Source organism: Taeniopygia guttata, chromosome 9 (genome assembly GCF_048771995.1).
Source record: "Taeniopygia guttata chromosome 9, bTaeGut7.mat, whole genome shotgun sequence".
NCBI classification, from domain to species: Eukaryota; Metazoa; Chordata; class Aves; order Passeriformes; family Estrildidae; genus Taeniopygia; species Taeniopygia guttata.
The window spans coordinates 14,612,372-14,637,047 of record NC_133034.1 but is presented as its reverse complement, the minus strand read 5'-3'; the positions used below and the strand labels follow the sequence as shown (position 1 = coordinate 14,637,047).

General features: G+C 43.7%; 1 protein-coding gene across 1 annotated transcript in view; it reads right to left on the bottom strand.

Moving 5' to 3' along the window:
* Positions 1-22,749, bottom strand: part of MB21D2 (Mab-21 domain containing 2) — a 60,141-nt gene extending 37,392 nt beyond the window's left edge. The window contains exon 1 of the mRNA XM_030280079.4: positions 22,301-22,749. Within this exon, the coding sequence (XP_030135939.1) occupies positions 22,301-22,511 (211 nt within the window). The 5' untranslated portion in view covers positions 22,512-22,749. The remainder of the gene's footprint in view (positions 1-22,300) is intronic.
* Between the last annotated feature and the right edge of the window lie 1,927 nt (positions 22,750-24,676).

Genomic DNA, 24,676 nt, shown 5'->3' with positions numbered 1-24,676 from the left:
CCATCAGCATCACCAAAAAATGCAAGAGATGCAATTGAATTACCATTAAAGCCCTTCAGCATGAGCCTAGTTTCTTTGCCACTTGGTGCCACCTTTTGCTCAGACATAGGCAAAGGTAGGAAAGAGCCTTACTGCAAAAAAAGTGAAAGAACCTTGGCAAGATTTTGCTGACAGGGCCTGCCCTTGCTAACCTGAAAGGACATCAAGCCTCCTGCTTTGAAAGCACCAGCCCCTGCACTTTGAGCTGCAGGAAAATCTCCTGTGGCTGGATAGAGAACAGACATTTTAAGCACAAAAGAAGCCAGAGAATAGCTGGGACCCCAACTGCCTTATTTAATGATTATATAGAAAGAGGCATGGCAGAGTGTGCAGCCACTGTCCCCTCCCCAGGCAGCTGTGGAGCGTGGGGAGCCCCACACACTGTTCAAGGCACCACCATCTCCCACGGAACACCTGGTTACCTACAACAGTGAGCACCAGCCCAAGCCTGCGACACTTGACCTCTCTCAAACTACCAGGAGCTGTAGCAGTGACATTGAATAGAGACTGCTTTTTTGGCTGCTCTGCTCACTGCCACACGAGATCTGGTTTATAGACCACAGTCAATAACCAAACAGCAATAAGAGGTATTCTAATTTCTCATGGAAGGTAGATAAGGTTACTAAACCATAGAGTGAGCTCCCAGAGGACAGATAATGAGAGAAACTATTGTGCCAAGCTGTGAACTGCTTTCCCATGGGACCAGAATGACAACCCTGAATTTCTCATCTCCACCCCCTCCTGACTCAGTAGTTCTTCCTATAGTTCTCTTTATTAAGGCAGAACGTAGTATGTGTTTCAGCAGAAGACTGACAGAGCAGAAGTTTTTTCTCGGAACATGAAGAGAAGACAATTCCCACCATCCCCTGTAGACATTTCCTTCCTTTGATGCATCCATGAGTGAGGCCACTAGTACCCCATGTTCTGGCTGGTGGAGGCTGCTGGTACTCTACAAACATTTTGCAAAAATGTTTTCTCTGACAGTCATAGACACAAGACTATAGACTCCACATTCCCCAGCGCCAAGACTTGCTACCTTGTATTCCCATAACTGCCCTGAGTGCAATAAAAACCTCTCCTCGTTAAGCCCTTGTGATTAACACTTCCCTATTATAGGTTACAAAATAACCAGTTTCTCCTCCTTGGGCCCTGCTCCCCAGGCACCACCATCAGAACTGCTCGCTTGGACTTCACCCGTGCACAAACGTTTAACCTGGTTTAGGTTAAAGTGCTCCGATTTACAACCTTAGCAGGAAAGTCCAAAGAGCCGTGCTGGCAAGACACGCAGACTGAATTTGATTAAGCACTGCTGCTCATTCTCTGCACTCCTCAGTCTACACACAAGCAAGTTTTAAACAAACAAATGTGTGTTTACTGCACCAGACTTTCAGGCAAGTGCCCAGTCCCATCTCTGGCAGGATTCTATGTATACATACAGCCTTAGAAAAGCCCATTCCAGTGACTTTCTGGGAGACTGCCAAGTGTGACTGCAAAGGGAAAAATAGGTGAGCTAATCACATTCCTATTCATGAAAACAGAATTTTCTCCATCTCAGCAGAAGGTGGAAGGAAATACATTCAGCCAAGAGGACCCCAGAGATCTCTATGCTGAGGGTATTTGACTATAAGGAGCACCTATAGTGGGAGAAGCACACACGGGATGTGTGTAAGCACCTGCACAACTCCACACATTAACCAAGCCTATCACAAATGCATTTCTGCATTTCTTTCAGGCTCCCAGGCTGGCTGCACCCAGTTCTGGACACACATCTCACATGCCTTCCTGGCCTCATGGCACAAGACCTCTGTGTGCACCCCTCATCCCATCACCCTGTTAGACCTTTGCTACTGTACCTGACGTAGCTGCAGTTGCAGACGCAGAGGGCAGAGCCAGCCCAACACTTCTGTCAAGTTATTCCTTCTCTCAACCCAACTATCAGCTGAGAGCTCTGGAAAATGTTTTGGCACCAGTCTTAGCTGAATCATCTAGCAATATAAGCCACATCTGTTCCACATGCATGATCTGGAAAACATCTTTTCTTTAGTAATTTCACAGGAGGAGAAGGTAAAATTGATAGCAGCTTGGCTCATGGCCTTGAACATGATGCACACTAAAGCAATCAGCTTTTCTAGTCCCAATTGCAAAAGGGAAATCAATCCAGCTCATTCTTCACAACTCTCTCCACCACCTCAATTATTACTAGAGACAGTGAGCAAACCCCTGCCAAACCCCTCAAAAGAGGAATCTCTGGAAACAAGTAAGACAAACCCTGACAGACTGTCAGCAGGGATTTTTGCTGAGATGCAAAGAGAAAAGAACAAAACACCAAGCAACTGCAAACAGTCCAGTCAATGGTTAATACTACCCAATGCAAATGAAAGTTAACAAAGCAGCAGAAGGCACAAGAGTACTTAAAATGCTTCTGCTACTTATATCCTGAAAATAAATCGAAGCAAAGGTTGCAGTTTTCAACTGATTTGACACAGACTGGAGTACAAAGGGGCTCTGTCCCCAACCAAGAAGTCCTAGAGGTACTGGTAATATCAACCAAAAATCTCTATTTCAGCAGGAAAAGCTTGTTTAAGTGTTACTGCCTACCATTAACCTGACCACTGTGGGATGGCTCTGCTGCATGTGTATCAGGTGAAACAGTTCTGCTGGTTCACTCCCTGCCAAGACATCACTAGACAGTGCGTGTGCCTCGCTGGCCACAGCGCCAGGAGCCACATGAAGGTGTCTGTCTGCAGGTTCCTCTTCTGGGACAGAAATCTTGAGTAGCAAAGCCGGCTGTTATGCTGCCTCTTTTCTGAAGCCTGACATTTGCCAGTCTGGCAAGTACAACCTTGTCTGCAGTAATCATAATGTGTATGCATCCTCGGGTGTTTAGAAGAAAAAACTAAAGGGATGGAGGAACCCAAGCTCCTTGCAGAGTGCAAAGCACCACCGGGCACAGTACACCATTCTAGATCAGTGACTGAACTCCCAGCTCTTTAAAAGGCAGATTAAAATTACTTGCTCCATTGGGACAGAAAAAAAAAAATAAAAAATAGAAAGGATTTCATGGCTCTGCTCACTCACAATCCTTGAAAAAACGCTGCAAAGAGTTAAGTAGAAGTTAAGGTAAAGCTGAAGTTTTGCCCTCATCAACCTTGGCTGAATGTTTTCAGTGCCTACGAAGACATTGTAAGAGTTGGAAGAAAAATAAAGTGAGAATAGGCAGATAAGGGGATTTCACAATGATCCAAGCCAAGCACTGCTGTCTTGTACTGTCCTTGAAAAGAAGTGAGACATCTTTTTGTAGAGAGCATGAGAAGCACAAAATCAATATGTCTAGGAGCCTTCTAGGTTGCAAAGGCCACACTAGGACCAGAATTAAAAAAAAAAATCTCTCTTTTCTCTTGAGCACTAAAAACAACTAGGCAAACTTGCAAAAAAGAGTCAAACCTTTCACACACTTTCCTTCTCTCTCCTCAAACCCCATTTCAGTATCTCCTAGTTCTATCCTTCCCTCATGGCAAGACAGCACAAAGGGTTTGAGTTTTTTACTTATGTAGTGCTTAAGAGAAAACTGAGTCAGTCTGGACTGGAAACAAAGTATGTTGTAAACTGCTGTGAGTGATTAAAATTACTTCAAGAATGGTCTTAAAAATATAAACAGCATATACAACAACTGGTTTCAAAGTTAAGCTGCAAAAGAGAATCCATAGCACCATTTTGAAGCTCACTTCAAGGTGAGGAGGATTCACATTAGGACCATGGTGACATGGTCAGGTCCTCCACTGTGTGCATCTGCCTTCTCAACTCTTCGTGTCATGTGTGAATTCAGTTTGTCTCACTACTTGGAAAAGTACCCTTCACAAACCTAAATACCTGTCAAGAAATGCAGGAACAATTGCTCCATTTTCTATGCATCTTCCATAGGGAGAACCCTGTATAAATCCTGATGCTGGGGACAGGAAAAGCTGAATCAAATACTGAAGACCATACAATATACTGATTTAGGAGAGAAGAAAATTCAATCCCAACCTTAAATACATCTCAGTGGAAAGAATCACATCGGAACGTGTGAAAGGAGACCCCTTTCTGTTACAAATTGGAGCTAAACCTAAAACACTGGAAAAAACAGGACTTCCTCCTTGTTTCCAAATACATTTTCCTCTTTTGAAATTGTACTTTTGTTTGTTCAAGATCCTTTATATAATGGGAGAAGCTAGAAATTAATGCCATTTTTTCTTAGAAGAGTAAACTGAAACTAAACCTCCACAAAACCCCCCCCAAGCTGATCTATTCTCCAAAAATTAGGAATCTGTATGAAGTGTCCTATTCTCCAAAAATTAGGGATCTGTATGAAATGTCCTTGGCCTGACAAAATCACAGTTTAGGAGAAGGCTACACAGCACCAAAGGAAAGTTGGACAAAAAAGAGTCTGTCTTATGATACAGTGCCATGTACATGCCATGCATCACAGTCAGCCAGCTGTTTTCATAATTAAACATTTTTATTTGTGTCCAACAATTATCTATCCTTTCCCAATAGCCAAAAATAGTTATTTATGCCTAAAGTAATTTTGTTTCAAAATAGCCAAATGCAAAATTTGAAACATTGAAGAAAAGCAACAAGATAGGAGTTTGCAAGTACACCGGCTGGGCAAGGAGATCAGCATTCTAGAATTATTATCATTTTCTTACTGGAAAGAAAAGAGCTTTGCCTTTACAGAAAATAAGCACCATGCAGTTTGGACAGAAAGCAATCACACCTCTAGATGGACAGAGAAAAAGAAGGAGGGAGGATGGGAGAGAGGGTGAAGTTTGTGTGCAACACAACCCTGCCTATGAAATGGAAACAACTTGTGTGTCTTCCCTGTAGGCTGAGGCTGCTAAGCAAATATTCACCTTCCTGATATGTGCAAACAGATGCCACCAGGGAAGATGGAGCTACCTCTGTGTAGCATAACATAGTTGTGGTGTGACAGCTTGGCTCTGTCAGGTGTAAATGCACTTCAGGTGCTCAGAGATCTTCAGCTCCAAAGCAGACTCTAGTTGGGGTCAGCACTGCACATGTACCTCATTTAGGAGTACTTCTGGCAACTTACAGGTAAGGAAAATATGTGTGCTGAGAAAAACAGGTCATAAAAAACCCCCAGACTGTTTAAACATAAAATAAAATGCCAGCAAAGTACATTTTGTGGCCACAGTAAGACCCTTAGGAATCCTGAGACACTTCCTGACAGGTTGGTGGTAAGCACAGACTATTTTTCCCTCTCTCAAATAGCAAACAGGATCCAGCCCCTCCCACCACTTAAAATTCAATATTGCAAGAGACTGCCGACTCCTCTGTACATTGGAAGCAATGGGGGAAGCGAACAAAGCTGCTTTACTTTCTCTAATCTTTCTCCCTTGTGTGCCTGCACCAGATGGTGCTGAGCTGCAGGTTGGAGAGAGATAATAAACCCAGAGGGAAAAAAAAAAAGATAATATTAGGTTATAAAACAGCTGACCTTCAAATATGACGTCAGGTCCTGTTTAATTGATGGGACAGGTCCAGACAGACAGACGCATGCACCCTGGGATGCCCATATGCAGCAACTTCCTTTCTAATATGGGAAGAAGCCATAAGGCAGCACTGGGAAAATGGACTGCTCAACCTTTAGAGGTGTGAGAATGAGCAGAGGAAAAGTCAGAGTGTCCTTTTAGCTTCAGACAGGCAGAACCACTTGTGGAAATCATTCTTGCTGAAAGTGGTTTTGCTTAAACCCTGGTCCAGGATTAGCAGTTTCTACTGAAGACAGCTTGCCTTTCCCACCATAAGGGAAGTGAAATAACCCCTGAGTTAGACAGCACAGATGTTCCAGAAGATGAAATTTATCAAATATTAGATGTTTTTAAGATTTTGGCTACTCTGGTCCAGAAGATTGCTTCCAGCTGCCATCACTGCAGGCACTGCTATGAACAGTGGTTTTAAACACCACATTAGGGACAGGAGTTACCCTGCTTCAGTCAAGCACAAACTCTGGAAAATTCTACCACAGCATAAATTACCACACTGTAAATTTTTGCAAGCCTTTCTCATATGCTGATGTTAAACAATTCCTACCAGCCTAGTCTTGGATGACTATTTTCTCTGATGTCCAGCTTTGGGTTAAAGCAAAACACACTGAATGGTACTCCTGCTGATGAAATGGAAAGCTAGGTTGCCATGAGGAAGATGGAGCAGTGTAAAGTGCATAGGCCTGAGAGTGGGAAGCCCTGGGTGGCTGTCTGCCTCCCCTGCAAATGCAGCACAGAGGGTGGCATCTCCCCCTCCTTGGCAAGGAAGACATCTCTTACCCACCTGCCACAGCTGTCTATGCATGTTCATGAAAAGGGCTTTAAGGCTATTAATTGATTTAAGAAACATTAGATTCTGTTTTAGTGCTGCCAAAGCTCTCTAGGCAATGCTAACAAATAACAGCCTCAGCTAGAACAGTGTGTATCTCATGCCATCCTAGAGGAAGCATTTTGCCAATCTCAAGAGAAATCTATGCAGAGGCTCCCAGCAGCAAGGGACAAAGCCACACTGAGTGACAACACTGAACAGTTCAGTATTTATTAGACATGTACAAAAATAAAATAGCTTGTTGTAAGCAGCTCAGTGCTGAAGCACTGAATTCCAGTTTTCTTGCTGTGTCAAAGATACTGCAATCGGGGAGAAACAAAGCCAAGAGCAGAGACACTCAGTCCCTGTGTCCCAGCAGTGTCTGCACCCAGACACCAATACAAACATCCCTCAGTCACACCACAGCCGTACCAGGTCTGCCTGGCTCTGCTCTCTGGAGCCAGACAGATGCCTGGACACTGGCCAGCACACAGGTCCCTCACCAAACCAGTGCTTCATCATCCTGTGAACAGCCCTGTAACTTGCCTCCGCTCTCAGAAACCAAAGGTTACTGGCAGAGAAAATGCCTTCCTAGGAACTCAGAAATTCTGCAGAGAGATTGGAATTGGGGCAGCAGTGATTTAATGTCTACCATTAAAAGCAGTTTAAAATTTTATGGTCAGAGATAATAAATCCTATCCAGACATTTGCAGCCTGCAAGCCAGGCCACAGGCAGGGCACAAATAGCTTTGCTGCAAGATGACCAGGAACAAATTTAAGTGTATTTTATATAGAACACAAGCCCTGGATTGCTTCAAACCCTTGCTTTGTCCAGCACCTGGATGAGTAGATGCAGGATCACAAAAGAAGTTGCTCAAGCAACCAATATTTGCCAGTTAAAATATATGGGGCCAAGAAATGAGGAATAAGGCAGAACAGTGCTGACCTGTAGTGCAAAGCAGAGCATTATCTTCCTTGGTGCACAACAGAATAGCAGCAATCCTGAAAATAAGCTTACATTTTCCTCCAGAATCACCCTGGGTTTTCATTTTGGTCCGGGTTGCTTCTCATACTGCATGTAGGATCTCAAACAGCTTGAATCACTACCTAGTTATCAAGCGTGGCACTGAATGCCTGCATGTGTAGGAATTCTGCATTAACACAGTTTGGATGAGACTCCAAATGCACTGTTGAGATCTTTCAGAGATGCTGGTCACATGATTATTCTGCCCTGCTGAGGACACAAATTGCTTTGCCTTCCTTTGTCAGCTGCTTTTTAAAGCAAATAGAAGGACCTTCAACTGCCCACCAGAAACGGAGACAGGGATGGACTGAGTGTCCAGGTTACCCTAGCTGCTACAAAACAAACCCACAGACTCCTGCTGCCTTGCTGTGTGAGACACATGTTCAGCAAAGGCACACAATTCAAAGGCACACAGGTCACCTGTCTGTGCACAAACCAAGCAGGTGGTGGGGCCTCTATGAGCAGTTTCCTAACTTCCTCCCATATGGGTCAAGAACAGACCTCCCACATCCTCCAACAGGAACTACTTAAGTGGCTGGAGCCTAAAGATGGAGCTGCATCAGCATGGAGGGGACATCAAGAGAGAGGTTTGCATCAGTGATACTAGCTCTGCCTTCCCACTTCTCCTCTTACCTCTTTAGATCAATTGTCCTTGTAATTGTGAGCAATACAACACTAACTACAGTCTCTTCAATATTCCAGTCACTGAGGTTGTAATGCCTTAAAACAAAGGAATTGAGAAATGGGATGGTGAAGGGAAAGGGTTGAAGCTGTGCTGTGTCAGGGAAAGGGAAGAGGCCTTTCTCCAGCTCTTTGATGTTGACTCCTGCTGTTCTAAATGGAACCTTACCCAGGAAAATAAATCTTTAACTAAAGAATACTGCAAACCACAATGGGGTTTTATCATGGCAATACCAACCCCACATCAGCTTCTAAAGCTCTTAGTGGAACAGAGGGTGAGCAGCAGCAACACTGTGCTGAAAAGCACATTCCTAAAATTCCCCAGCGAATGCAGGCAGCTCAGCGAGGGCAGCTCAGGGCTTATTAGCTGAGAATTCAGGTTCAGATGTGCCATGGGACAGAGGTCAGTGCAGGGATACAACCCCCTGTCTCTCCTGCACATTATTTGAAAATCTTCAAGCATTCTCAGCACTCTCTGTGCTCTCACCATTGCATAAAGCATGTTTTGCTCCTGTCCCTTCAGTCTGTGCTGTCTCTGGGGCTGGAGATGCACAGGGCAGCAGCCTCCTGGAGATCCCATGGAAACAGCAGCCAGCAGCTCCCACCCTGCCCCTGATAACCACCACATCTCTGTGAGGAAGGAGAGTATTAATGCAGCAGAAATCAACAAGCCTGCTTGTTTCTTATTCCAAAGAGAAGACAAAGGTGGGGTTTGTTCAGCTGAGCAGAACAGACAAGCCTTGCAAGGAGGGCAGGAAAAAATGTGGGTATTTTTGGCTTTGGTTTGGACCAAGTACCTTGAAACAGGATGGACACGGGAATATTTTTAGAAGACAAGTTTAAAATTTAAAAAGCAGAAGAAAAAATTCAAAATGCTCTACACCCGCTCAGTAACACTGCTCCTCTGGAGACAAAGGGGACTGGGAGGAGGGGATAACACAGGGGGAAAAATCCAGTGGTACAAGCTTTTATTATCCTAACTTTAGAACAGAATGGAGTCACTAAACCTTTCTGAATTTTAGAGCATAAGGAAAATGGAAACAAACGCTTGATTTTTTTGGGTATATTTTAGAAAAAATATGGCACACTAATACTTAAAAAGCAAAGCTGAAAGGTAGAAGGGACACAGACAACAAAATGTGAGAGTAAAAGAAGGTCCTCAATTCCACACATAGAAACTGGAGGAAAAGATCTGTGAAGGGAGGGAATTAATTCCTATTATTTGGTAGAAGTTTTCTGATAAATCCATTTGCTAATCAAATAACACAATCCTTTTTATTTAAAGTTATTCATTTACGGTGTTTAATAGGTAAATTTTCAGCCTTAGACTCTGAGCTGCATTTGGCAGCTACAGTGCTAATAATTAACTGTTAAAATATCTTGCTCCTTCAGCTCACCGGCTCCCTTAAAATGTCTTGTGGCAGAAGCCAATGTGCTGTTTGACCAGGAAATCAGTTGTCTTGGAGACATCTTCACATGCTACAGCAGCTCAGTCAGTCACTTTGAGTGACGCCACCCAGCAATCTGCACATTACCTTCAAACACAAAATGAGGATATCAAAGCCACTGAAAGAGAAATCATCACCTGCAAGAAACATGCTGTTCTTCTCTCATGCACTGTTAGCTGAAGAAAGGGCTGTAGCAAGATGAGAGTTCTGATCTCAAAACACTACCTGCCTGTGTAATTAGGTCACTAAAAGGCTAATGGTGCTCCTGGTTCACACAGCCGTTTATATCAAAATTATACACTATGTTGGTCTTGCAGAATTAGTTTCAGGTCAAAACTACAGGCATCACTTCTAAACAGAAGGTTACTATAAGATTAGACAAAGAGGAAATCCAGAAGTGTGATCACTAGCTGTAACTAAACCTCTCAGATCAGAAAAAGAGTTACAACTGTAAATCCATTCTGAAGTACCAGGCACCAATTTACAAAGACTACAAAATAGCTATTTTCAAGGTAAACCATTAATCCCACGTTATATGACCTGATTAAATAAGATGCTTACCTTCTAGTCACCCGAATGGAATGCTAAAATGGTGCTACTCTTGGAAAGAAAAGGTGGAACCAATCATGCCCAGTTTGAAGATGCAGACAGGGATGCATCAAACTCCTTCTCACCAGCTCTATACATGCATGCAAAATGCCAAGGCAGAAAACAAGTCAAATGCCAGACAGATCAGATTCATGCCAGTGCATGTCTGGGACCCCAAACAACATATTTGGGAATCAGGATTATAAATAATAGGGCATAATGTCTTTAACTGCCTTCAAAACACCTCCTACATGGCAATAGGCTTCTGTTGAGCTTTCTCCTGCCCCAAAAGACAGGTGGTGGTCTAGCAGGTGCTGGATCTAGTGCACCAAAACCACTTGGCATCCTCAATTTTCTTCAGCACAAGGTGTGATGATCCATCACAGTCAAAACTGACAGAGACTTACTCTCTTCCTGAGCCTCGAGGACCTGGAGATGGTGTTTCCTGAAGACCTTATGGAAGCACAGAAATATGCACTTAATGTAGCCACATCTTTGCTAACTCAATGACTTCTGAAACCACAAATCTATTAACCCTGTGTCTGAATATTTGCAGCACAAAATACAAAGAAAAGTCCCCTGCATATCTTTTTCATAGTATCACCTATGACTTGTGAGAGGTCCAATTCCTGTGCAAACAGAGGTGCATGCAAATGCTACAAACCCTCAGGAAGAAAGACACAGGCCCTGTATAGAACATTCCTGCCAACAGCTCCAGTTAAAAGTAAAAAGAAAAGCTTTGTCCCAGCTGTAATAAAAGGTTCCCCTGGGCAGCAAGAGGAGTAGTTTTGCTCACATAATATGTGCATCTCAGCTGAATTAGTTAATGTGTGTTGAACACACTGAAAATTGTGAAGTGGTATATAAATGCTAAGGATGTTATTTATTATTGTCTTGGTGCACAACAGCGGAAACCAGTGCCATTTACAGACACGAATTAAGAGCAACAGGAGGTCTATCAACATGCTGTGGGTCTGGGGATTTTCTTCATTTGTCTCCCTCACTCCTGTCTCCCTCAGATAGAAATCTTTTCCATAGGACTCCTACAGCCCTCGCCAAGCAGTGCTGGCCTTGGCCCAGAGCAGCCTGTCAGACTGGAACAGCTCTGTTGAGAGGGGGTGAGACCTCCACATAGAATAAAACAAAGGCATATACACATTTCAAGGTAAAGAAAGAGTCACTTAAAAGAAGTTGAGAACTCAGTGACATACACAGAACAATAGAGTGATTCATACATATACAAGAAACGTCTTACAAGACTGGTCTCAGCATAAGAGCAGATTTTCAAGCACTGATTTCTTAACCTGAATTTTTAGGAAGCAGTATAGATAAAAATATGATTCTGATTTTTAGGGTGAACGAGTGAGAGGGCTTGTCCAGTTTCTAATGTAACTCATCAGTGCCCTAGTTCAGAGCCAGGATTTAGGTTTAAGAGAAGCAAAATAATTTTTTAAAGTTTAATTATCCGGACTAACTTGTAACTTAATTCTACAGCTCTGATAATGTGAAAATAGTTTTGCTTAGTGCTTATATGGCACATATGAATCTCTCCCCAAGACAATTAAAACAACTGCAAAGAAACAGTCTTTCTTTGATGTTACAAGCCCGTGTCAAGGGGTTATTTTCAATGTAACATTGTTGCCTCAACTGTAAATTTCACACATCCACAGAAATTCACAGGATTTTGAGAAAAAATGAAGGTTCAGGGTCAAACTTTTACAGACAATTTATTACATAATGCAAGCCTCTGAGAGATGCTCAATCAAATTGTAATAGTTCCTTTTTCTCAATAATGCACTTAGATGTGCATTACAGCTTGCTCATTGGAAAAAAACATGGGCATTTAATTCAGCTTGTCAGAGACACGCTGTGCTGGCAGAGAGACTTGCATTCCTCTTATTTTCCTCAAGTTACTGATTTCTTAGCACATGGCTGTCTTACTGTCTACAAAATACAGATATTTCAGTAACTCAAGCTTTAAGGGTCTTATATCAAGGGGTCAATATCAATACCTGATCTGTCATTCAGCACACTGTATTGCAACTGTAAAAGATTAATCTCAGAGGCCCCAAAGTGTTGTTACAGTGACATTTCCTTCCCTATTTGCAGAGCTGCACATTTTTTGTTTAATACCATTAAAGTAAAAGTTTATTTTAAACAGCAATTCACAGTCCATGCCAGAACAGAAGCAAGCTTTGCTTGTTGTATCTCAAGAACTCCTGCAGAGCAGTTTCTCAGCTATCCCTGCCCACAGATTTGCATCCACACCCAGGATTCAGAATCACATAGAATGAAGAGGGGTGGGTTTCACAGAATCTGCTGACTTGGAAGGAACCACAAGGATCATCAAGTCCAACTCCTGGCCCTGCTCAGCAGCATCCCCAAGAGTCACACCATGTGCCTGAGAGCATTGCCCAAACACTTCTGGAGCTCTGCCAGGCTGCTGCTGTGACCCCTTCCCTGGGGAGCCTGGTCAGTGCCCAACCACCCTCTGGGGGCAGAACCTTTTCCTGACATCCAACCCAAACCTCTCCTGATACAGCTTCAGGTCACTCCCCCAGTCCTGTCCCTGGTCAGCACAGGGAGGAGATCAGTGCCTGTCCCTCCTCTTCCCCTCAGGAGGAGGCTGGGAGTGCAGAGGTCTCCCCTCAGGCTCCTCCAGGCTGAACAGACCAAGTGCCCTCAGCTGCTCCTCACACGGTTTCCCCTCAAGGTCCTTCACCATTCACAGCTCTCCTTTGGACATTGTCTAATAGCTGAGTGTCTTTCTTGCATTGTGGTGCCCAAAACTGCCCCAGCACTCAAGGTGAGGCTGCCCCAGAACACAATAATCCCCTCCCTTGCCTGGCTGGTGATGCTGTACCTGATGGTAAGGTAATTAGGTTACCTTGTCATAAAAGCAAATCAGATTAAACAAGCAAGGCTTTCCTCTCATGAAGCTGTGCTGGCTGTGATCAGACTGTGTTGTCTTCAAAGTGTTTTTCAATATGTCCCAGAATAATCTTCTCCATAACTTTACAAAGCACTAAAGTGAGACTGACAGGCCTGTAGTTTCTGGAGTCTTCTTTCTTGACCTTCTTGAAAATCAGGAATGTTTGCCAGCTTCCAGACAGCTGGGACTTCTCTGGATTCCCAAGACCACTCAAAAGTCATTAAGAGAGGTTTTGTGATAACATCAACAGGTCTTTAAAAATTCTTGGATGAATCCTATCAGGCCACACAGGTTTGTAAGGATCCAACTGGAGCAGCAGATTCCACACAATTTCATGGTTGACTGGGAGTTGATCATTGTCTCAGTCATGGTCCTCCAGCTCAGGGCACTGAGACACCCTTGGTCCATCATTCCCCCTCCCAAACTAGTGTAAAGCTGTGTCAAGGAGCACCTGTGGATCAACAGAACCATGCCTTGCTCTGATTGCTGGCAAAGGAAGAGGTGCATTTAGAAGGAAATGAGGACATTTCCCTGCTGCTCACAGGACACCCCTTTCTTCATCTGAAGCAGACAAATGTTAGCTCCTTTGTTTGCTCTCAACTCCAGATCCCTCAGCGCACCAGACAATCTGTACAATCATGCTCAAGAGTGGCAATGTACAAAACAAGTTTACATGAATTGGTCACAAAGTACCTACAAGAGCTCACAAGATCATGCAAAATGCCCTCTAGAGCAGGTTCCTGTTGCACTGAGCTAGGGACAGAGATTAGAGTTATCAGCTTTGACACTCAGCAGGAATGTGTCACAAAGGATTAAATCATTCTTTCATGAAGTGTCAGCAAACACAGCCTTCCTGCTGTCCTACCACTAACTTATACATTAATTAGTGAGGTACAAAACAAACACAAAGTATCTCCAAGCACGTGCCTGTGGAGCGGACACAGCCAGAGCTATTAGCACAGGATTCATTTCCAAAAGGAGTCACCCAAAGCACCACAGAATCATAGCTCTTCAGACTATTAAAATGCAAAGAGTAGAAATGCTGAAGGGAAGCACACAGAAGCTAATTGCAATGTTTGTCTCAGCATTTTTGATAGCTGTTTAATGCCACTCTTTCACAACCTCAGAACCTGATTTTCTAAATCAGGTCAAATATGCACCACTGAATAAAAACATCCATCCTTGAGAGAGGGTTGTGGAGCAGTGCCGAAAGATCCCACAAACAGGAACAGGAGAGTTGAGACAAGACATTTTAGAACAAAAAAAAAAAAGCACACTGCCCAGCAGACTATGCAGTAAAGCAACAACTGACTTTGGTATTTCCAGATGAATCTGAAAGTGTTTTCTAGCTGCTCAGCAGCTCTGGACCAAATCATTTATGAACCCTCACTCCATCAGTGGGTGGAAGAAGTTTGGTCTGACTGCAAGCCACATAAAGAAGCTCTTGGCAGATCAATGACATCCCACACATAAACCTCTACTTTTCTCCTAAATTATGACCTTATGAGTGTGTCATGGAACAGGAAAAAAAACCAAACACTTCTAATGGCTATCCAAGCAGGATTTCTAGTTTTGGCCATGTCTTGTATTTCCCCCTTGCCTTCTGTCCCAAACTGCTGCCTTCTACTGAGTGACAACGTCTGACACTGCCAAATTGCATCACTATGCACACTATGGGCAGGATGCATTATTTAAACAAATTTGTCCCAGTTTTGCTTTGGAGTCCATTCAATACAAAATAAGATTACTTACTAGAACTGGGTTAGGCTGTTATCTCTCTCATAGAGGTTGAATTTTACTTGATCTCAAAGCCACTAGATCAACACCAAATGACAGGCAACTATTTGCCTTCATTATTTAAATACTTTTCATGGCAAGACTCTTAGAACCAGACTTCCCTTTACATGGGAGAGTTGCATAATTAAACCATCCTGTCATGAAAAACTGCAGCACCACAATGTTCTATTCTTCCAGTACCACCCCATTTTTCACAGACTGCTGAAGCACAGGAGACAAGGAAGGCCTCTCATAGTACCAAGGCCCTACTACATATCAATATATTCAGAAACTTGCATAGATCTGTATAAATTTGGGGGCAGTTCAGAACAGAGGTCTAGGGTGTCCTCACTCTGACTCAGTGTTCACCCACAGAATGATTTTCTTAGGTTGAAATAGATGCCACCCACCTCCTGTTCTACCAGCTGAAGCCACCCAATGCTGTGAAAGTGTCTGCCCACAGCCCTAAACATGAGTGGGTGGCAGTAGCTACCACTGCTGTGTCAAAGACATGGATATTATGAACCTTAGAGCAGCCAATCACCCCCACTCAATGGTATCTGCACTTTTGACACCAGCATGCTCATAAAAAAATACATTAACAACCTTCTAATTAAGTGCTTTAAATTAGGTTAAAATCAGACTGACAGTTGAAACAATGCATTAATAAGATCGTTGTAACTTTCTTAGCATCCAGTTTTTATTAAAAGCTCAAAAGTCAAATATGTTGGGGAGCAGGGAATCTATCTTCTTCAAACTGAATGATTCCTATAAAACCACACAGTCACCGAAATAGTGCTTTGAAAGAACTGCAGAAAGTTTATCTACTGTAAAAGTACATGATTCAGAGACCTGTCAGTTTGGCTGAAGTACTAAGGCACAGATAAATCTACCCAGTCCAGGACAATTGCTATTTACAGTCAAAGGGAACACAACACGATGGTAGAAATGAAAGCAAACAGTGGAGTTCTCTTAATGAAACACAGCAAAATCCATAGCTGCATCTGTCAACTGGAACATCAGCTGCTGCTGAAAGATTAATTTTGAATGTCTCATAACCTGCCTTCCAGTACCATTAGAAAAAAAATCCCAAAAAAACCCCAAAAACATAAAAAACACACAAAAAAAACCCCAACCCCCCAAAAAAAACCAAAAAACACCAAGAAAAGCCAATTCCTATATTTTTGTTACTCGGACAATAGGAGACGTTTGTACTAACAGAAGTCATAAAATTTCACTGGGTATAAAATCTATAGTTAAGATGGGGAACTATGAAATACGGTTGTGAGTTGCAATAAAGCTGCAGTTCAGCTCCTGAATTCACACACTCCACGAGTCATCAGGACAAGACTCGGACCAATAACTTGAGCCATGCAGCTAGAGGTCATTTTTCAGCTCTCTCACCCTTGATCTCATGCAGGCTCACAGCTCTTTCCCCAATAAAGGAATTCTGTGAATTTAACCTCCAAAGCTGCTTTCTGCTTAGCTCCCACAATAGGTCTTCTGCTTTTCCAAAGGAAAAATCCAGGGCAGATACTCCCCTTTGCCTCCCCAGAACTCCGCCTACTCTACTGCTTGTTTCATACCCCAAAGATACACAAATTAAAGACAGTCTAAATGTAACATAGTATGTTGTACACATGAAGGGACTGTCACTCTCAAGGAATTTTCTCCTTGTTCAGAGGATAGCAGGCCAATGCCAGAATTAATGGTTTTCTTTTAGGACATGGAACTTACCACCCCAGCTGTTGCTAAGGGAAAACCCAGGAGATATGTCACCCTATATAATGCACTCAACTCTCAAGCCTCTCCCTTCACAGCAAATGATCTACAGCTCTTGCTTCTCAAGTGAGCTTCATACATCAGCATCACCCAGACAAAGGTGATGGACTCAAGGGCAGGCCATTTTTCTTAGACTCACAGAAACCTGACAGGTCTATTCCAGAGCCTCTACCTGCAGCTGCCACCACAGGGTTTCACACAGATATGCTTGGATGTGCAATTTGCTCTCTCAATCACTGTTCACAGTGTTATGCTGAAGCATCCCTTGCAACTCAAGACCCCTTGACTGGAGGGTGAAAGGCAATCTTGGCCTTAGCCACATCTCTTCCTGCCACTTTCTCACCTAACCAATCCTGCAGAGGACAAACAGGGCAGGAGAAGATTCCAGAGGTGTGCCTGGGAAAACCATCTTGGCAGCAAAAGGACTGGGACACGCCCCTAAAGGTGCACCTCAATGCAACAGTGCACATATCAAGGCCCAAGAAAAAGTACAAAAGTTTCAGCTGTGCAGGAAGCAAAGCAGCAACCTGGCATTTGTCAAATAAAAATTACAACAGGCAATCTCAACTGTCAAAAAAAAACTGATCAGCTTGGAGATTCTCTGTAAGAAGTCCAGGGAGGACTTCTACCCTCTGAGTTTCCTCTAGACTGGACATTGTCTATGGGCTACTCTAGGTCTCTGAGTAGACATCCAACCTGCAGATTACCAAAGCTATAATAAACCATGACCTCCAGCCTTCCTGAGACATAATGGAGTCAGCTCTAATTTAGCTTCACCTATAAAAGTAGCCAGCTGCTTAAAAGAAAGTTGAAGAACTGGTTTCTAAATAGAATTGCCCCAAATATTTTAGCATTCATGCAAAGTCACATAGGAAAAAAAAAGGAAAAGTCAAAACCTCAACAACTCCTGTATCCTGGTTACCATCCTCCACTGTAATTATAAAATTGCCCTTAAAACATAATTGCATAATTGGGCTTGGCAAGTATTCTCCCAAATCTTTTACAAATATTTCCACAGACTGAAGGAACAGGCGGTGGGCAGTCTGACAAGCCTGCCATGAGAATTTGTGCCCTCAGGACATGTTCCTAGCTATTATACTAAATACTTTGCATCACAGACTAATGTTTCGAAACAGTAGTTGAGCAAGTAAAATATCAGCATCTTAAAACAAATTTAGACAAAGATTTTCAATCTATTTTTCACTGATGACACATATATGGACCAACAATCCCTTTGAACAAAGAGACAGAGGAGGCTACCAAACCTTTTTTAACTAATTCCCAGTGAGATGAAATCGGTTCATTTCTGACAAGTACAACCAAATAGAAGGGTTGTAGGTTTACCAACACTTTGTAGGCTTACCTTACCAGTTTAGTACACTGTCCCCTAATTAGGAAAAACAAAACCACCAAGAAACCCCCACAGCCTCAAATGCAAATACAGAAACATGTGGTCTGCAGGGAGAGGAGACACAAGTGAAGCCAGAAATGAAATCTGTGATAGAGTAAGGTTGTTTTTAACAGCTGTGCATTATGCATTCAGCAGCACAGGGAATGCCAGCAGGGAGCCTTTATTAACATAGGCCTCAGAGTACAGTGTGCTCCTATCATGATTGGCTTCTCTTGAGAGAAGGCACACACACACAAAAGAATTAACCCTAGAGAGATCACTCCAATCCTGTTGCTATGTCATCAGCTTGACACTACAACAGGAGCCAGGGAATTTCCATGATACATCATAGACACATACCTAAACAGGTACCACTTTAAACCATGCCTGAAATCTAATCTACAATAGATTTTATCAGCAAGTTATGGCAGGTAGGGAAGGGAAGAAAAAAAATGCCACACAAACCCACACAAGAGTCCCACTGCCAATACTGTTCTGCTACACAGACCTCAGGTACAGGTGGAGACTGGAAAATTCTTTCCTTGTAGAAGCTGCTGATAAAGGCAAGCTATTGAGAGGACACCTGTGTTGTCAGCACAGCAATCTGCACCTCCACAGCACATATTTTAGGGGCTCATCAGCCCCGGAAACAGCTGGAAGCCTTGCTACAGATGTAGGGGCTCAGCAGGGTAGCTCACTCCATTTGGGAATCTGGTATTGGCAGCAGAAATAATTTGCTGATGCCAGCCCTGCTTCCATTCTGAGACTTGCCTCTATCACAAACACTTGCTAGCATGCCCAGCACAGCACCAGAGAATTAGGAAATGATCTCAGAATAGGATCACCACCTCTCCTGTATCAGGTGCTGAGACAAGCTCTCTAGAGGTCTTGTCAACATCTCTAAGTTGCAGCTGGCTGCAGATGCTCAAAGTATGGCCTGCCCTGGTGGGCACTTCCCACAGAAGTAGCCATGAAGTGACAAAAAGATACACTAGACGCCTTAAAACCCCAAAAGGCCACTTTAGCACCAATTTAAATTAGTCCTTTCCTTGATTTGATTTCTCAGGAAGGAGAATGTCATGAAATGTCCTAAGCATATATCTTCTGGCTCTGCTGAGAAGTCTCACAGTAGGAAATAGGAACAAAACACCAACCTAAAGAGCTTGAAAACTGCTCTAGATGACCAAACCCTGATGTGTACCTGGAGTGGAGAATATAGCTCTATATAATCTGCACTTATTCACATATCTTTGTTCCTTTCTCTTGTTACTATATAAAATTCTAGAGTCAGTATTCCAAATAACATGAGCTGGTTATGAGCAGCAATAGCACTAGAAATTTCAAGGAGTTATTTTATATGCAATGTTCTAGTTCCCAAGAGCATAATATATGTTTTTTTTAAGCCTACCACATCTGTGCATTAAAGCACTTTTTACTTAGGTGCTGAACAGAAAGAGACAGGCAGTGTTTATTAAAGAATCTCCTGAAAGTACTTGTACTGCAAGAAAAATACTCTCTAGGTCAGGTACTGCTACACACCTCCCATGACAATGGCAGCAAGTACTTTAAATATCAAAATATCATTGACTGTAATATCATCATTTGATAAAAATGCTTCTTTATCACTCTTTAAGCACAAAACCCCCCAAAAATGAGTCATCAGGGGAATAAGTAGTTAGCTCCTCTCATGACCATCAGGCAGAGACTTGGTCTTAGCCTCTCTTAGCCAGCTCTCTGCCCAGCACACAAGACTGTCTTTTCTCCACTCTGTTTCTTGGTTCCTACAGCCTTTCCTTTCTCTGAAGTTTAATTATGCCTGAATCAAAGAGACGAGTATTTATCAGGCATAGCTTAGTGTGAGAACAGGAATTTACCAACAAAGGCACCAAAATACACCTGTTGTTTTGGTGTAGGGTGTTGGCAAGACCATATGGTCTTGGTGGCTGTGAAAGGGACTGTGAATGTCCAGGAACCACCCACATTCGAAAATACTCACTTCCCCCACCAGAGAGAGAAGTCATTTGCAGTCCTCTTCTAATGCTTGGGGCACAAGATTTTGGGCAAACACATGACAAGTAGTGCCTCTCCCTAATTTTCTCACAGTCCAACTCTTTAGATCTCCCAGAGTTCAGTTACTTAAAGCCAGGGCAAGACAACACAGATGAAAAATAGTTAATACAAATTAAAAGCAAAGTCTGACCTAGACAGCAAGCCATGCAGAATACAAACATCTGAGAATCTTCACAAGGTCTCCTCACCTATCATTCATCCACCAATTACACACCAGTGTAATTAAATCAGGAAAGCTATGTTTAATTTTCCTATCATCACCCGACGAGATAAGAGCAGTACGTATGGGAGGGATCAGGCACAGGGGAAAGAGCTATTTATTAATAAGTTAAATCCTTTTAGATTTAAGAGCCTCTCTTGCTAAGAAGGAGCTGATCCCCGAACACAACTTCTGGGTCTAATGCAGGCAAATCAGAAATCCATCTCCATTTCTGTCCGGGGCTCAGTCCTTAAGTCTCTTCTTTTATTCAGAAACAAGATTTACTGAAAATTGTCAGGTACAACTTAGACAGAAATAAGTTTTTTGGTGAAACCAATGGTTTAGCTATACATTTAAGACTGAAGAATGCTCATCTTCCAGTCATTATATTAACAAAGACAACCACATTAATTTACATTACTTCGAAACAGCCTAAGGCTCCCTGTTTCAGGAACAGCAAGGCATTAGGGTGCAAATACAAGGCATGCTCCAGTTTATTTTTCTGTCTTTCTTTGTCCCATAAAAGGCAGTAAGAAATTCTGTGACCCCTGTACCCTGCAAAGAGTATTAATGCTTAACCATGATCATACAAAGCTTTCTCTACTTGCTAGCCACACAGCAGCTATAGCTGTTTCCTCTCCACTTTTCTTTGCTCCATCCCATCCAGCCATGTTTCCTCAGCCAGTTGTTTAAAGCCCCGATTGAAAAATTTATCAGATCAGACTTTTAAGAACAAAAATCCTACAGGCATTGATGCAACCATGGCTTCACCACAACTTTTTTGTTGTTGTTTAACTGGAAAGAGGAAAATATTTATAACTACAACTATAAATATACATGCTACTGACTTTTCAACTTGTTGTCCTTGTTCTCAGGCTAAATTTAGTCTGCTATATCCTGTCCAGCCCTTGGTGAAAAAGCAATACACATATAAAACTGTGCAAATCCCATACAGCGGGCAATTATACTTATCCAGGTACCTTACAAGATAACCAGTGGGACAGATAGATTCTCATTACAGAGCGTAGGTGTGTTCATGGTCTAATATAGTGAGATAGAAAACAATAATTATTGCAATAGGACAGCTCTGTGTTTCTGGATGAGAAAAGTGATGTAGGTTATTCAGAGTGTACATGGAGACCATACATTTGGTTTGTGCTAAGTATGCTTTAAGGCTGTGTGTGCACCTCTGAGCTACAAAGAACCATTCGCTGGCTACAGCAGCTGTCTACACAAAAATGTTTGAGAGAATGTTTAAGACAATGATTGAAACTTGGATGACTGATTTCAAGGCCTAATCTGCATGTTAAAGAGCATCCTTTTGTATCCTGAAGGCTCTTACTCGTCGGAGTGATTCCTTAGTTAATTCACGGTAAATATTTATCAGAAACTGACTACCTGGAGAATCAGAGCTGTTAGTAATTCCACTGTTACTCTTAAGAAGCCTTAGTCATGCTAGAGCCCAGATCATTTCTGCAAGGGCCAGCACAGGCTTCACCCTGGTTTAAGGATCCCTACCCGCGATTCAAAGTTTCACACAGATGAAGACTCCCCCTCCACGATCTGACTTGCTCCACTCGCAGCGAGTTTTGCAACCTAAGCAAGAAAGGCAGTTCTGGAGATGCTCCTCTACAAGCATCCGCCGGTACAATAACCAAAATAAGCGGTACATTAAAATAAAAAAAAAAAATAAAAATGTGTTTCCTATATGTCGACAGCTGGAGGTAAAAACAATAAAGGGTCGGACTCGCCTCGCCTGTAGCCCTGCAGGCTCGGCGTGTTTCCCGAGCACCGGTCAGCTCTGCGACCCAGCCTTTCCTCAGTGCTTATAAATACATCGCTGCCAAAGGCTAGTTGGACAGGACAGAAAAATTAGTTTCCTGGGGGTGAGAGCCGAGCTGCGAGCGGGGACCCCCCGGCCCGGCGCGGGGAAAGGCTCCGCTGGCGCCGCACCGCCGGAGCCCTGCCCGGGGGTCCCCGGCCGGCATCGCCCCCGCCCCGCCGGTCCCTGCCCTACCCAGCATGGAGAAGATGAAGTCCTTCGCCGTGTGGATCTCCAGGGCTCGCTGGTCGTCGTACTCCCTCTGATCGTGCTTGGTGAATTCTTGGATGAGTTTATTTAATTCCTCCACCCTGGCTCCCGATCGGAAATCCAGCTCCGGGAAGGGAGGCTTGCTGATGGTGCCGGCGGACCCTGCCTTGCTGGCGAGAGGCGCCGCCATCTTCATGCAAAGGGAAAAAAAAAAAAAAAAAAAAAAAAAAAAAAAATAAAAAAAAAGGGAAAGAAAGGGAGAGGAGGGAAAGAAAAAAAAAAAAAAAAAACAGAAGAAGAAGAAAAAGGAGGGGTTTGCACTGTGAAATGGAAGAATGCGAGCGGCGGCGCAGCGCAAGCCCGGGCGCGGGGCTGGGCTGGCCGCCGGCGCGGAGCCCGGAGCGGCGCCGGCCGCCGCGATGATCAACAAGCGGCCGCGCGGGCTCGGCCCCCGCCCGCGGCTCCGCCGAGCCGCCGCCGCCGCCGCCGCGCCCGGTGCGCAGCGCAGCGCAGCGGCGGGGCTGCCCGCGCCGGCCCGGGCCGCGGGGGGGTGCTCCGCTGCCGGCGTCACGGCGGGCGGGTGCTCAGGCTGGAGCCACACTGCTGGCTCGGGATGAAATCCTCTTCTTTTTCTTTCTTTTTTTTTTTTTTTTTTTTTTTTTTTTTTTTTTAATTTAAATTTGTTTTAAACTTCAGCAAAAGCGTTGTCCTGAAAGTGGATTAATAACTGGCTGTGAACTCTGCTCCTCCCCCATGTTCCCAAAGCATTCTGTTTATTCCTTTTTAGCTTCTTATGCTATCTCGAAGGTTGCTTTATATATACATATATATGTATATATATAAGAAATTATTTTATGGTATGTCCTAGGAGAAACGACCAAGATAAAGTACAGTAACTCCTGCGCTTGAGACCAACCCTACCTCGAAGCTCATGGGAGCCACATAGACAAAGGGTAGGAGAGGAAATGGGATCTCGGAAGACTTGCCTGAGGTCAAGTAGCCTGTGGCAAGGAGCCCAGACCTCTGATCTTCATCCATTTCTCTCATCGACAGCACTACACCCTTTTCTTCTGTATATAATTTTAATGCCTTCTAACTTTTCAACATGCAGTGGTTTTCTCCCTTTAACCTGATCTTCTGTGCCTTGACCCATCATTTAACATATACAGCATGATCCATCACATATCTCAGTGTATCCACTGGAAGAACTGTCTTTCTGCCCAGGGAGTATACAAATATATTGTTTTTGTCTTCTCCAGGGCATTTAAATGCCATGCCACTGATGCAAACTACTTGGATACGTATTATCCTCTCAAGATTCTTGGCAGGAAACAAAGCTTTCAGCTCAATCTCAGATTGTGGTAAAATGTGTCTACCAAAATCAGGCATGACCATTCAGATAAATAACTGGAAGATAAAACTAATGCCAGTGTGAAGAGGTTACAGGCAGATGTGAAGAGGTTACAGGCTGGTGTGCCTGATACATTGTAAATACAGATGCCTGTCTTTAAACCTGAGCTTAGGGATGTTGCTTGAGTTCCTCTGAACCATTATCTTGATCAGAAGTGGAAGTTCAGCAGATGGGTAGGTTTGGACCCTGTAACAGAAACCACAAACCATTCAAGCAGAACGCCTGATGCCTCTGGCTTTGTCCTGTAGCCACTGATACCGTTTTGGGCACTGATATGCTCATTATCGAAGAAATGATGTCCCAGAGGTGCGGGCAGGTGTGTGTGTGTGTGTGTGTGTGTGTGTGTGTGTGTGTGTGTGTGCGCCTGTGCCTGTGTGTCTGTGTGTCCGTGCCCTCTGCTGAGTACACGGCCCCGTTGTGCTCAGACACTGCTCACAGCCGACTGGCACACATCGACTTCATTCACCATGCGAGCCTTGGTGATCAGCTGCCTTGTCACACGAACCTCTGACTAGCACCTTGTCTGACTTTGGCCATCCACCTCACCTTTTTATCCTCTCCAGCAAAGCTAACAGAAAAACAAAAACAAACAAAAACAAAAACCAAACAAACAAAAATAAAACAATTAACTGATAGCACTAGCACAATGCGGGATCTGACTTGAAAAAGAGCAATTAGCAGTGTGTAGGCCTGCCCTGGGGAATTAGTTCTGCTAGCCCGGCACAGCCCATGTCCTCCACGCCAGGCTGCTGTGGTCACTGCTTGTCTGAGCACTCGGGACCTCTTGCCTCCTGCCCCTGCCAGGGTTTGAGGGCCCTGGTGCTGTTTCCCTGCAGTGCTTCTTGCCGGGGTGACAATCTCATACAGGCGGACAGCTCCCTCTTGTGATAATGTTGCTCCCAGAGAAGTCACAGTAACTTCTGAACCCCACCCAACCCTCTTCAAGATCT